We start from the raw sequence: 12,236 nt of genomic DNA, 5'->3' as shown, positions 1-12,236 counted from the left end.
TTCATTTCTTATATAATTTAAGGTCACCCGCAATGACAGTTCTTGCCTCATAATTTGGGAAATGCTGTTCTAGAACATCAGAGCTCAAGAGCCCTTGCAAGGCACTGAGCTTGCTGTGTCTAACACCTTATCCTGAAGATGGAGACAGAGGCCCAGAAAGAGGTAGGGACCTGCCAAAAATGGCTCAGTAAGTAATAGAGAGAATGCAAGGTTCCAAATGTTTTCACATGGCCCAAGTGTTACCAGTCCCCGGAAATGGTTTGCCCCAAGTACTTCTGTGGACCTTGGGTCTCACGATGGTCAGAACAACCTTGAGCCATCCAGTACACCTAGAGGTGCCCCTCTGTTCTGTATTCATGCCTCCAGAGGCCAACGGTCTGACCCAGGATGACACAGGCTCCTCCCCAGAACCAGACATGTCTCCATTCAGCAAGCCCTGTTAGTAGTGAGTGGGCCAGGACACTTCCCAGCGGGTTAGAAGGTGATGCAGGAATTAGATGCCTACCAGAGTGCCCACCCACCAACTCCTCACTCCTAAGAGACAAGGAAGCTTCAGATGTGAGAACCAGTGTCTCGGGTTGGCCACCAGGGGGCAGCTGGGTGCCAACCAGAGCAGCAGGAAGGTGCGAGAGCAGAAGACTGGAAGCTTGTGGTCAAGAGGTCAAGCAGGAGGTGGGGAGGGTCTGACCTCTACTCGGGCCACTGCACTAAGCTCCCACATCTGATAGGCCACCTGCGCTGCCTCCGGGAAGAACTGGCCAGCAGCACTGGAATGGAGGGGGTCGGGGAGAGGACAGGAGGGAACGTCATCGTGGGCCACGCTCCACACATAGAACACACGGCCACGTCCACACACACACACACACACACACACACACACACCCCTTAAGGAAAGCCGCTTCGCTTTCTTTACCTTCTCTCTAGACTCATCCATTCAGAGCCCTCCCCTCCATTTCTGAGAACCTTCTACCTTCTCTTGAGACCCCTTGCAATGCGGCTTTGCCCGGGAGCCTTCCTGGCCCCAAATTCCAAGCAGAATAGGATTTCTTGAGTCCTCTGACCTCCTTTCTTCTTTATGATCTGAGTGATTGCTATCCGAGTCTCCCCTCTCAAACAAGTCAGTGACCAGCTTATGGCCCTGTCACCTCAATATCTCCTCCTGCAAAGCACCTGGGTATACTGGGTGCCCAGTAAATGTCTGCGGAACTTAAATCAGCCCCCAAGGCACTTGCCAGAGGCTAACAGGATGTTCTCCTATCTCTTACTTACCTGGATCCTTATAAGCTCTGGGAGGGGAAACCCAGAGTACCTAGAGCTCCCCTCCTAGCATACAAATCAGGTCAAGTCATGCCCAATTTAATCTCTTTGGCGGCTCCCCACTCCCCCCAGCAGAGGTTCTTCTGCTAGGAGGAGGCCCCAGGCCCCTCTCACTGCTCAGCCTCCTCTCTTCCTGCAAGTCTCCTCCTCTCACTCTGCAAAAGTTTGGCATCAGTTACAGAAATGTACCAGGCATCCCTAAGCCTGTCCTCCTCCCACCCTCCTTCAGACCTTGTCTTCACCTCCTCCTCTTCCTCACCTTCCTCCTCAGGCTCTACTTCTCCACCTCCAGGAGAGGTAGAGTGCCCTGATGTGTGCGTTCATAGGCACATCTGCTTTCCCCATCCCAGGACCACCGTGCACATCAACTCTGGCCTGTTTGCTTCACGGGGCTGTGGGCTTCCCCAGTGCTCCCCGACAAGGCCTGCTCACAGGAGGTACTTGTTACAAACAAGCTGAATAAAGGAGTATGCAAAGCAGGCACCTGTATTTTTCCCATTGAACAGACAATGAAACTGAGAAGCTGCTATGATGCAGCAGGACCTGGACCCTCATATTCTGATTCCTAGTCACGTCCCCCAGACTGACTTTCCAAGCTCACAAGAGCAGACACCTCTGCGTCTGGGACAGCACATGCCGTTCACACGTACAGACTTTCACCTGTGCACTGCTCCTGGCACCGAGGAATCCCCAAGATCATCCAATCCATCCATACATCCATCCATCAGGATGAGGGCCAGAAGAGCCCAGGCCTGCCACCCCCGGGGGCCACTCCCTCCCGCCTGGGGCCTGGGAGCCACTTACTCATCATCACCCCCACAGAGCTTCAGCAGAGCCTTCTTGTACTCGCCAGAGGTGTCATTCTGGGGAGAAGGAGAGAAAGGTTACTTCTCACTCACTCCTGAGCTCCCCTCAGACAAGGAGGGAAGGTTCTGCATAGCCTCAAATAGGGGAGGGCTGAACACTTACTCATGGCAGCCTTGACTCTCTTCTGGTTTGGGGGTAGCTGAGCCCTCCAACCAGTGGTACTGACTCTTGGTGGGGGTGGTGGCGGTGGGGGGTAGAGAAGCCCTGATTTGCAACAGTTGGGAATCTCTGTGGTGTAAATCCATCCATCAAGGGATAATTTCAAACCACCAATATGATTTCACCGAACGCAAAATGCGGAGGAAACGCTGGCTGCTCTCCCAAGGCAGGGCAAGCCAGCCCCAGCACACCTCTACCCCCAGATAATCCCTAGCTTGGCCCTCCCAAGTGAAATATTCCACAAAAATAGGGCTTCATGAACAAAAAACACTGGGAAATGCCAAACCCAAACAAACATATGCAGCGTATCTTATACCCCTCTTGGAGCTTCATGATGGATTTAACATATTAAAGGCTATGAGAAGTTCTGAAGTAAACCAGCTGCCTTTACTAGTTTTTTTCCCAACATTTCCCATGAAACATTTTGCATGTAACACCTGTAAAATTCCTCTTTGGAAACATACTTCAGGGAACGTAGCTGGAATTCATAAAGCTTTATCTCACTTGCTGCCCAAAGAAAAAAATCTCAACTCTATTTGTGTCTTGGCCAAGTGTCAAGGGCTGGGCACTCCAGTCATCATAAATCTCCTGTCTTGGGGCCAAGTTCCCCCCCACCCCCCACCCCATCTTCCGAAGCCTGAACTCTCACCGCCCTTGGGATGGAGTCCTCATCCTTAATTCCGCCTGCATGCCCTTCCTAACAAAGCTCCGCCTTCCTTTGGGGCTTTGTGACTCACAAGCGCCGCCAGACGCTTACTTCTCCGTTGAATTGCCTTACATTCTCAGAATGTGCCACGAGGTGAGGGCTCCTGGAATTCCCAAGAGACTCCCAGCTTCCTGGGGCAGTTCTCTTCCCCTGGGAGTGGCTCCCAAGCCCTCTGTTCCTCTCTGTACCCTGTTAGCTCCGCTCACCTTGATCATGCTATACAGGGACTTTTCGTACTTGGTCCGGAATATCTCCCGAATGTCAAGCATGTCCAGCTCGCTACGGGAGACCATGATGCGGATCAGGGTGTTGTCCCGGGTCCCCAGGCCCTGGAAGACAAGTGGGTACAGGGGACAGGAACCTGAGAGGAGGCTAGAGTGCTACCAGCCCCCAGCTTAGTTGAAATACAATTTTTGTGATAAAACATTAAAATTAAGAACAAAAGAAACAAAACATTGCCATTCCCCCTGAAGCTCCCTATGCATCCCTCCCGCTTTGAGTTCCTTCCTCCCTCTCATACCTCAGGCCTGTCCTTGGTTTCCCTTATCATTTTACCATAACTTTGTAACTCTAAGCATATATCGTTTACATTAGTACATCTTGGACCGCTGTATATAACACCACTTTGCATTTATTTCTCCTGCAACCCCTGACCGACATGGGATTGTTTCTAATTTTTTCCTAACGTGGACAATGCCATGAGCATTCTTATGAATGCATGCACACAGGAACCTTCTCTCGGGGGCTGAGCTGTACGACCTCACTCTGGCACAATGAAAGACAGTGAAGGGGCCATAGTCCACTTGTCCTTGTGGGATGGCCACATAGGGCCAGAAAGGCCTGGGCTCCCGGGCCTCAGGTCTATGGCCTCTGGCAACAAATGACTGCATTCATGTACCCTGTTTTGCTCTGGAATCATCATCAGTTTCTGTGTGTCCCATGTGCAAAATAGTGGGAATCGGTGTGCTCAGGTACACGTCCAGAGTAGAATCACTGGGTCACAGGGATAAACAGCATGAGCCTTAATAGATAATAACAAGCATCTTCCAAAGTGGTCTAATCTACATATACTGTACATAAGCATTCCAGCTAATTAATATTTTTGAAATGTGTGGGCTTCCAGCCCATCTGGCTGGGTGAATCAAGTGCAGGCTGTCTTAACACCCTGTGATCAATCATGAGGTCAGAGCAGGTATCAGGGTAGACAGGTATATGACCCAACAGCATCCCAGGCTTGGGAGCTCACCTGGGAAAAGTACCAGCACTCTCTACTGTGGCCGATCCCCTGAGGGAGGGCTCTCTTTGTCTAGCGGGTCCTAAAGACTTGTCAGAGGCTCTACAGTCCTGTGGGGCTGGGGAGAGACCCCCACCTACAAACTTATCCCCACTGACCCCACTACACACCTTCATGGCTTTGAAGAGCCTTTCAGCGAAATACTCTGGGGTGCTCCGGATGCACTTCACTGAGAAGAGGGAGGAAGAGGTAGAGTTATTCTGGCTGCCTCTGGATGGGTTGGGGTGGCCGGACCCCTTCTTTGTTTTTACCCCTTGGGGACCACCAAGTACAAACCCCGGAAGAACCCAAGTTCCTGATAACCTGAGGTCTCACCCACTTTTAACACAAACCCAGGGCATAAAGAAATCAGTAACTGGGCACAACTGGGTTGTGCATCTTAAAGCCCACTTCATCTTTCCAGTCCTCTGGGGGTTTGCAGGGAACTAGGCCAGGTAGGTGGTAGCGTCAGGTGGAGCTGGAAAAGGTGTTTCTTTAGATTCTGCTGCAGCAAAAATGTACTGGCAGCTACATCACTTTGGATCCTGCTGGCAGAGCACGCCAAAGCCTGATTGTTTGAAAGAGTTGGCAGGTGACAACTCTGGGCAGGAGGATGAGGCTGGGGATATAGCTCTCCCCCAGAAGATACACATACAACTCACCCAGCCTCAGACATACTGATTCTTACAAAGTCTAGCTTCGGGGTCAGGCAAGCCATCATCTCTGCCCTCACTTATCAGAGGAGAGAACTGAGGACAGGGGACTTGTTCCAAGTCAACAGCAGATTTGGGAGAAGCCTTGGGTTTGAATCTTGACCCCCACCACTGATTAGTCAGCTCCTGGCATGCCCCATGCCTAGAATATCCCCCAAGTCATTACAAAACTACCCCTTGACAAAGTGATGCAGACTCTGTGAGATGTGGTTTCCTCATTTGTGAAATGGAGATAATGCCCACTCCTGGGTCCTTTTTAAATATCAAACACTCCACACAGCACCCAGCACGTGCTCCACACAAGTCCGTTCTCCTGCTGGTTATTTCCCCAATCCCAGGCTCAGTGCTCTAACTCGCCCTACTGCACGCATTGGGGGAAGGAGTGGCAGGAAGTCAGTGCCTGAGGCTCCATTCCCTGCCTCCCTGATTTCATGCTGTCCTGGCCAACTTTCAGAATTCACTGCCTGTCTGATTTTCTCTTTCCTTGCCCCCATACCATATAATCCCCCCTTTCCATTCTGGGCCTCTTGTCCTGGGCCAGAATCCCAGAATCCCGCAAAGCCCCTAGGAAAGCAAGGTCAGGACATACCCACAGCCAGCATCAGCTTCTCGAAGTCCCCGGACAGCTCCCCTCGGATGCTGGCTTCGATCGGCTTCCCTGTGGTCCTCAGATACTCATCAAACACTGAGTCAGAGAGACAGGGATATTGAGAATGCCCCATAACACAGAAGAAACCAGGACCTCAGGAGGGAAGGCCAGGAGCAAAGTGCCCACCATGAAGGTAGGGCTGGTATTTGAGGAGCTAGCTGACAGGGAGTTCATGCACATCACCAGCCCCCATGCTGCCATGCTGTGTATGACATGAGGCACTGGGTATTCCTCACACTCCAACATGAAGACAGGATTGGTACTCGGATGGAAAGGCTGAGCATCCTGTTAATGACTTTGCTGAGGGACTACACAAACCACTATCTAATAAAATCAGTGCCAGTACTTGAATTATAGATGAAGTAACTATCCTGCTCTATTTGTAGAAAAGGAAAAAAGAATGGAATTCTTGGCACAACCCCAAGGGAACAGCTGTAGGTCTTTCTTCTCTGGAACTTACCCAACCGAAGATGCTGCTTGCTGCGATTTCCCAAGATGTAAATGAACTGGGCTTCATCTGTTCCCCATTTCAGTTCCCCTGCCTCGTACAGGTCCTGAAGGGGAAGAGGAAGGACTTCACTGAAAGGAGACAGAACTCACTGGCCAAGCTTATCAACTGCTGCTGGAACCCTAAACTACCAGTAATTGGTAGCCTTAGGACCTTTGCATATACCTGTATACCCTTCCTTTCTTTCTGGGGAAATTCCTACTCAGCCTTCAATGCCTGGATTAAATGTCCCATTTGTTCTCAAAGCACTTCCTGATGTCCCCAAAGCCGAGTTCTCTTTCTTCCCCTCCTCCTCTCTTCTAAGCTCCTATAGTTTCCTGCTTCTTTATTGCTTTGCTCCACTGTATATTATAATAACATCTTTATATGCCTGTCTCCCCACTAGGGTATGGGGTCCTCAAAGTCAGGGACTATGTCTTCGCATTCTCTGAATCTACCCCTGCAGTGTCGCTGGCACATAGTGGGACACAAAACACCTAGAATGTAATGATATACCCATAAAAAAGGTGTTTGTATGATTAATATACACCTATCTGTCCCAGTACGTCTGATTTTTTTCATTAGTGATCCCCCAAGTGCTTGGCAGAGTGCCCAGCACATAATAGGTATTCAATACATATTAATTCACTGGATGAACAAATGACAAAAGCTCCAAAAAATATCTCACCAATTTTATATATGTTGTATACCTTTGAAAGCAATTTAAATCCTTTCTTTGACAAAGCACCATATAAAAGGCTGGCTGTGAGTCAGTTAATTCTAGTATTTGATGCAAATTACTTCGCCTCCAGCCCTTCCCTGGATCCCCAAGATCCCCACTTTTGGGGCTCCCCTGCCATGCCCCAGTGCCCTCCATCTGTGCTGGTTTACCTGGACATCCTGTTGGACCAAGTCCTCGCTCACCACATCATCTTGCTCCCTGGTTCCCTGGGCAGAAGAGATACAGGGACATGAGGTTCAAATACTGCAGGCGGGGGGGAAGGCCTGGACACCAGAGGTGGAGACAGGGAGAGCTAAAGAAAGCACGGTGGCCCAGGCGGGTCCTGGAGCAGTGACCTACAGCTGCCACTGCACCAAGACCGAAGCATCTATTTTACGGGAAATCATAGGGTCCCTCCTATTGGCTTTTCCCTTCATCCTTGGAGTTGGGACCAAAGAAGGAGTGTTCTGAGAATGAACAAGGTCCCTTTAGGTGCCCCATCCCAGAGCAAGCCAGAGCCTGTACTGAGAACAGGACCCTGCACAAGCCTTGGTGTGGCTCACAATGCCCACCAACAATGATACCGCAGGAGTAGGAAGTCTGCACATCTTTGTTCTACTGAGGGTTCACACCTTAACCCAAAGAACTCACCAGTGAGGATCTGAGACTTGGGTCCTGAGATCCAAAAGGCTTCAAATCCTATTGGTGTTTCTGCTGCTCCACCCATGCCCTGTGCCCCTTTGACAAAGGATGGTACTCACAGGGCACGGGGCCAGCCCTAGTGGGCATCGTGGTTCTGTAGGTACGGGTCAGGCCTAGGCTTATCTCCTCTTCCCCCTAGATGGTGCATCTCCAGATATCAAAGCCCCTGGTTCTCTTGGAGACTGAGCTTACAATGACGGAGCCTGCACATTTATAATCCATGCTGCGGCACTGCCCACTTGGCATTAGATGTTAAAAAGGAGCTGGAACTCTCCTCTCCAGAACAAATGGCTTTCCCATCCCTGACGTTCTGATAATTCCCCAGCTGCTTGATATGGGACTGGGATTGCTATGGCAATGGAAGAAAAAGACCTGGGAGCGGCTAGGGTGAAATGTGTATGGGAGGGCAGGAAGTGAAAGGAACAATGAAGTGGCTTAATATCTATATAAAGCTCCCTACAAGTTTGGTCCTTGAAGCTGGCCTTGAAATTTCTCAATGCCTCTCCGCACAGAGCCCATGGTCATGGAGCTTTCCCGGGAGCCGGACAGGTGATGTGGTGAAGCAGCAGAGTGGGGCTGTTTTCTAGCCCCCTGCAGGCCTGCTATTGCCAGAACTTTCTATTATTCAAAGGAACGTAGAAATCTGGCTTTCAAGCAAAAGCTCTTCATTTTTAAATGTTAGCAACTAACTCAAAGTATTTTAAAAAAAAAACACATTGTGTAGGAAAACCCAGGGGGAAAAACAACTTGGCAGATTGAAGTCGGCTGTGGATGCCAGTCTGCAGCCTCTTCATGGTCCTTTTTTATGTACTCTGGGGGTGGAAGGGAGGAGCAGCAGGGCTTGGCTGGGGACACACCATGCAGGCAGCCCCAGAAATGCCCCATCCCTGCTGGTGACTCGGGTGCCTGCAGGGGTGGGGTGGAGGAAGCAATGGCTGGTAAGAGGGAGGTCTGGAAAGGAGGGGTGGGGGTATGAAGAGAGGATGGAGGATTCTCTTGGGCACAAAAGAGGGATGTGTGCAAAGGGAATGCGGGACCACCTGCCTATGCAAACCAGGGGCAACACAGCAGACCCTGGATGCTCGGATTCTACAGCCAGGTGAGCCAGAGAGGAACCATCTCAAGTTCGTGGATAAATGGGCAGTTCAGGAGTGGCCACAGCTTATGAGGACTTTATACCCGACGAGCCACCAAGGAACCCCTCACAGCCACTCTGTCTGGGGCAACAGGATAAAGTTGCCCACAGCCCTCTGCACGTCTCTGCTGGAGCTTCAGGGAGGACCCCATAGTGGACCAACCTGGAGCAGGACCACAAGCATCTTCTGGAAGTGGCCAGAAGTGTCACCAATGATGTCAGCCTCCAGGTCTCGCTCATAGGCTGCAGGAAAGGAACACAAGCTCTAGTCCCATCCCCGTGAGACCTCAGGGATTTAGGATAAAGGTCCCTGCTGCCCCCAGGGTGATTCAGATATTTGTTACAAATCCCAGAACCCAGTCTCTGGGATGATCATCGAAGGACCCAGGGTGTATCTTCACAGGTTTTTGCACTGACCCCTGACACATGGAGATGGAATCTGTCCACTTCCCTCTATCTCCACTCGTGCTATCCCACTCCAGGTACTGTGGTCACTCACCTGGACAGTGGCTACAGGCTTCTAAGTGTGCCTCCTGCTTTTGCTCCCCTCCCTCTCCAATCAACAGCAACAAGAGTAACTCTAAGAGCCCTCTCTGATCATGGGCTCCCCTGCTTCCTGCTGGACTTGGAATCAAACATCACCTTTCTCTTGGCCTGCAAGGCTCTGTGTGACCCTGTCCTGCCCTCTACCAACTCTGGCCTTATACTGGCTACCAGACTCATTTCTGCCCCAGGGCCTTTGGACTTGCCATTCCCTCTGCCTGCCAGGATCTTCTCCCTATTCTTTACACAATTGGCTCCTTCTCATTTCCTCCCAAGACATGCTTTCCCTGACCACTTGTCTGGGGCAGGCAGGTCCTGCCCAATTAAAGTCTGAATCTTGTTACTTCATAGTGTAACAACATGTCATCATCGTGTTTACCTGTGTATTGTCTGTATCCCTTGTTACCTCATGAATCTATAAGCTCTAGGAGGCTGGGACTACATGGGTTCTCCCCACCACCATATCCTGAGAACCTAGAACATTGCTGCACAGAGCAGCTATTTCTGACATGGAGAAATGATGGACAGATCAGAGGGAAAGAGGGAAGAAGTTGGATGGCCCACCACAGTCTTAGGGTCCCCACCCTTGCAATTACCCTCATTTCATATCTCAAAGTCTTGAATGGTCCCTCCCGCCCATCTCACCATCCTTGTATGCTGCCACCAGCTGGTGGATCTGCTCATTGGTCCGAGAGGCCAAAATCTCAATGAGACACTTCTCATCAGTGCCAATGCCCTGGGAGCACAGAAGGGACACAGGAGTCAGGACTGGGATGGGAGGCCACCACCAACCACGCGTTGGGTTCCTGGAGTGGCAAGAGCTATGAAACCCTCAACACTCAGAGTGCTCCCACCACAGCTCTTAGGCACCAAGTTGGAGCTGCTGCCCTGAGAATCAAAAGACATAGGTTTTAGTCCTGCTCTGCCAGCAGCTTGCTTTGTGACCTCGCATTGAGAAACATTGTCTTTCTGAGCTTCTTTTCTCATCTGTAAAATGGAAATGATGCCAGTTGCTCTGCCAAACTCACAAGGACGTTGAGAAGGCAATCTCTCACGTCGCTAAATTTACCAACATATAAAGTCATATTGAATAGCTCATCTGAGGCAAAGATCACAGGTATACAACTGGCTTCTGTAAAGTGCCCGGTACATTTAAGAGCTTTGATCCCTCGCTGCTTGCTTCAGCCAGGCTGCGCTACACCCAGGTCCTGAACACACCTTTCTTACCTAGCCTGGAATGACCTCAGAGCTTTTGGGCCCAACTTGATCTCTCATATTCTGTGACACCCTCTCAAGCTACCCTGGGCCTGCTCTCCCGACCTCCTCTAATATGCCCTTGGTGTTGGGGAGTTGGGCACAGTTTGCCCTTGTGCCCCTGCATCTTGCTTCCTCAGGGCTGTAAGCTGCTGTGTTGAGGTCTGAGCCAAGGGCCGCTCTACGAGGCCTGTCTCACACCAACATCTGTCCCATATCTGTCCATCTGGAGGAGACTGTGGCACCCCTCTGGGACAGCGTTTGAGCAAGCTGCCTCTTGCAGTGGGGCACACTGCTGGTGGGTGCAGGCCTCACTGAATACTTGCTGCAGAGACCAGAATCTTCCCATTAATCACACCCCCACTTGCAACACACATACTGACCCACGCTTCTTACCGAGATGGCGTCTTTAATTTCTTTGGCATCACAGTAGGCAAGTGGCCTCATGAGACCCACAATCAGTCGTTCAAACTTTCCTGTCAGCTCATACTTCAAGTCAGCAATGAGGTCCTGGGTGGGGGTCGGGGGGGAAGGGAGAGGAGATGGAGGAGGAGGGGGAGTTGCTCATTAAATGTGATTCTTATCACATTTAATGAGCACCTGCCCTGCAAGACACCAGGCTAAGTAAGCCCATGGAAGGGTCACTCTGGGAGGTATGGGCTCCCATCAACCCTAAGAAAGGGGCTTAGAGACGTCAGGCAACTCACCCAAAGTCACACGGTGAGCAAATGGGGGGTGCATGGCACGGTGCCTCTTCCCTGGCATTGTTGGTTCACTTGTTTACTGAGTGTCCCTCCCACTGTCTGTGGGTCCACAGGGCTGACACCCCACAGGTCTCGTTCGCCTGTGAGCCCCAACAACCTAGCACAGTGCCCACACATCTGACTAATGAGAAGAGAAAAGGAGGGCAGAACTGTCAGCACGGAGGGCTGAGCTGGAGTAAAACAGGAGGGACCCTGAATGAACACACGGGTGAATGAAATCAGCTCCCTGGCCCCATCCCACCCACCTAGCAGTTGCCATGGTTACCTTGCCGTAGAGGGACTTGTAGCTCTGGGAGATCTCCTGCCTCTGCCTGTTGCTCCGAGAAGTGATGAGCTCCAGTATGGCCTCCTTGTCACTGCCTGGAAGACAGGAGGGCACTGGTGACCCAACGTCAACCTGCCTCCGGGAAGCCCACCAGCACCAGCCTCAGCACCAGCCTCCCGTTCATCAGGCGGGGGTGTCAGTGGGGGAGGATCTATGGGGACCTGTTAAGGCCCTACTGAGAAGTATCACAGCACCCACAGATTTTGAGCTCAGAGGGCCTGTGATCTAGTCCCTCATCAGACACATAAGGAAACTGAGGCTGAAAGAGAAGCAAGGACTCACCCTAGCTTTCAAAATGAGACCAGGTTTAGAAAAACCCAGGTATCCTAACACCCAAGACAGGGTTGTTTCAACAAGAGAAATAAAAGAGAATAATGAACACCAAGTTCAGGGTAGTGGTTACCCCCAAGAGGAAAGGCAGGGGTGATGCTTTAGGAGGGGACCCACCAAGGAGGTTTCAACTCTATGAGGAGGCAAGTGCTACTTCTCATGGTGGGTGGCAGGTCCTTGGGTGAAGCTTCTATTATTCTTTAGACCTTTTGGTTGGTCTGAAATATTTCATTATAAAATTATGAAAAATAATAAAAAGAGGAGACAAAAGAATGAGTGAGCCCATCTCAG

The 12,236-nt window shown here is 50.9% G+C and overlaps 1 protein-coding gene across 3 annotated transcripts in view; it reads right to left on the bottom strand.

The window, feature by feature from the left end:
• ANXA6 (annexin A6) overlaps window positions 1-12,236 on the bottom strand; it is a 48,592-nt gene that overhangs the window by 20,479 nt on the left and 15,877 nt on the right. For all 3 annotated transcript variants that reach the window (XM_077895833.1, XM_077895835.1, XM_077895834.1), the window contains exons 4-14: window positions 11,556-11,650; window positions 10,923-11,036; window positions 9,918-10,008; window positions 8,893-8,972; window positions 7,063-7,119; window positions 6,145-6,238; window positions 5,625-5,720; window positions 4,454-4,512; window positions 3,256-3,378; window positions 2,122-2,180; window positions 689-767 (exon numbers count right to left, since the gene is read on the bottom strand). In XM_077895833.1, coding sequence (XP_077751959.1) covers window positions 689-767; window positions 2,122-2,180; window positions 3,256-3,378; window positions 4,454-4,512; window positions 5,625-5,720; window positions 6,145-6,238; window positions 7,063-7,119; window positions 8,893-8,972; window positions 9,918-10,008; window positions 10,923-11,036; window positions 11,556-11,650 — 947 coding nt within the window. The remainder of the gene's footprint in view (window positions 1-688; window positions 768-2,121; window positions 2,181-3,255; window positions 3,379-4,453; window positions 4,513-5,624; window positions 5,721-6,144; window positions 6,239-7,062; window positions 7,120-8,892; window positions 8,973-9,917; window positions 10,009-10,922; window positions 11,037-11,555; window positions 11,651-12,236) is intronic.

This window comes from Canis aureus, chromosome 4, assembly GCF_053574225.1.
Source record: "Canis aureus isolate CA01 chromosome 4, VMU_Caureus_v.1.0, whole genome shotgun sequence".
Classification (NCBI taxonomy): Eukaryota; Metazoa; Chordata; class Mammalia; order Carnivora; family Canidae; genus Canis; species Canis aureus.
This window is presented reverse-complemented; position numbering and strand designations above follow the sequence as displayed.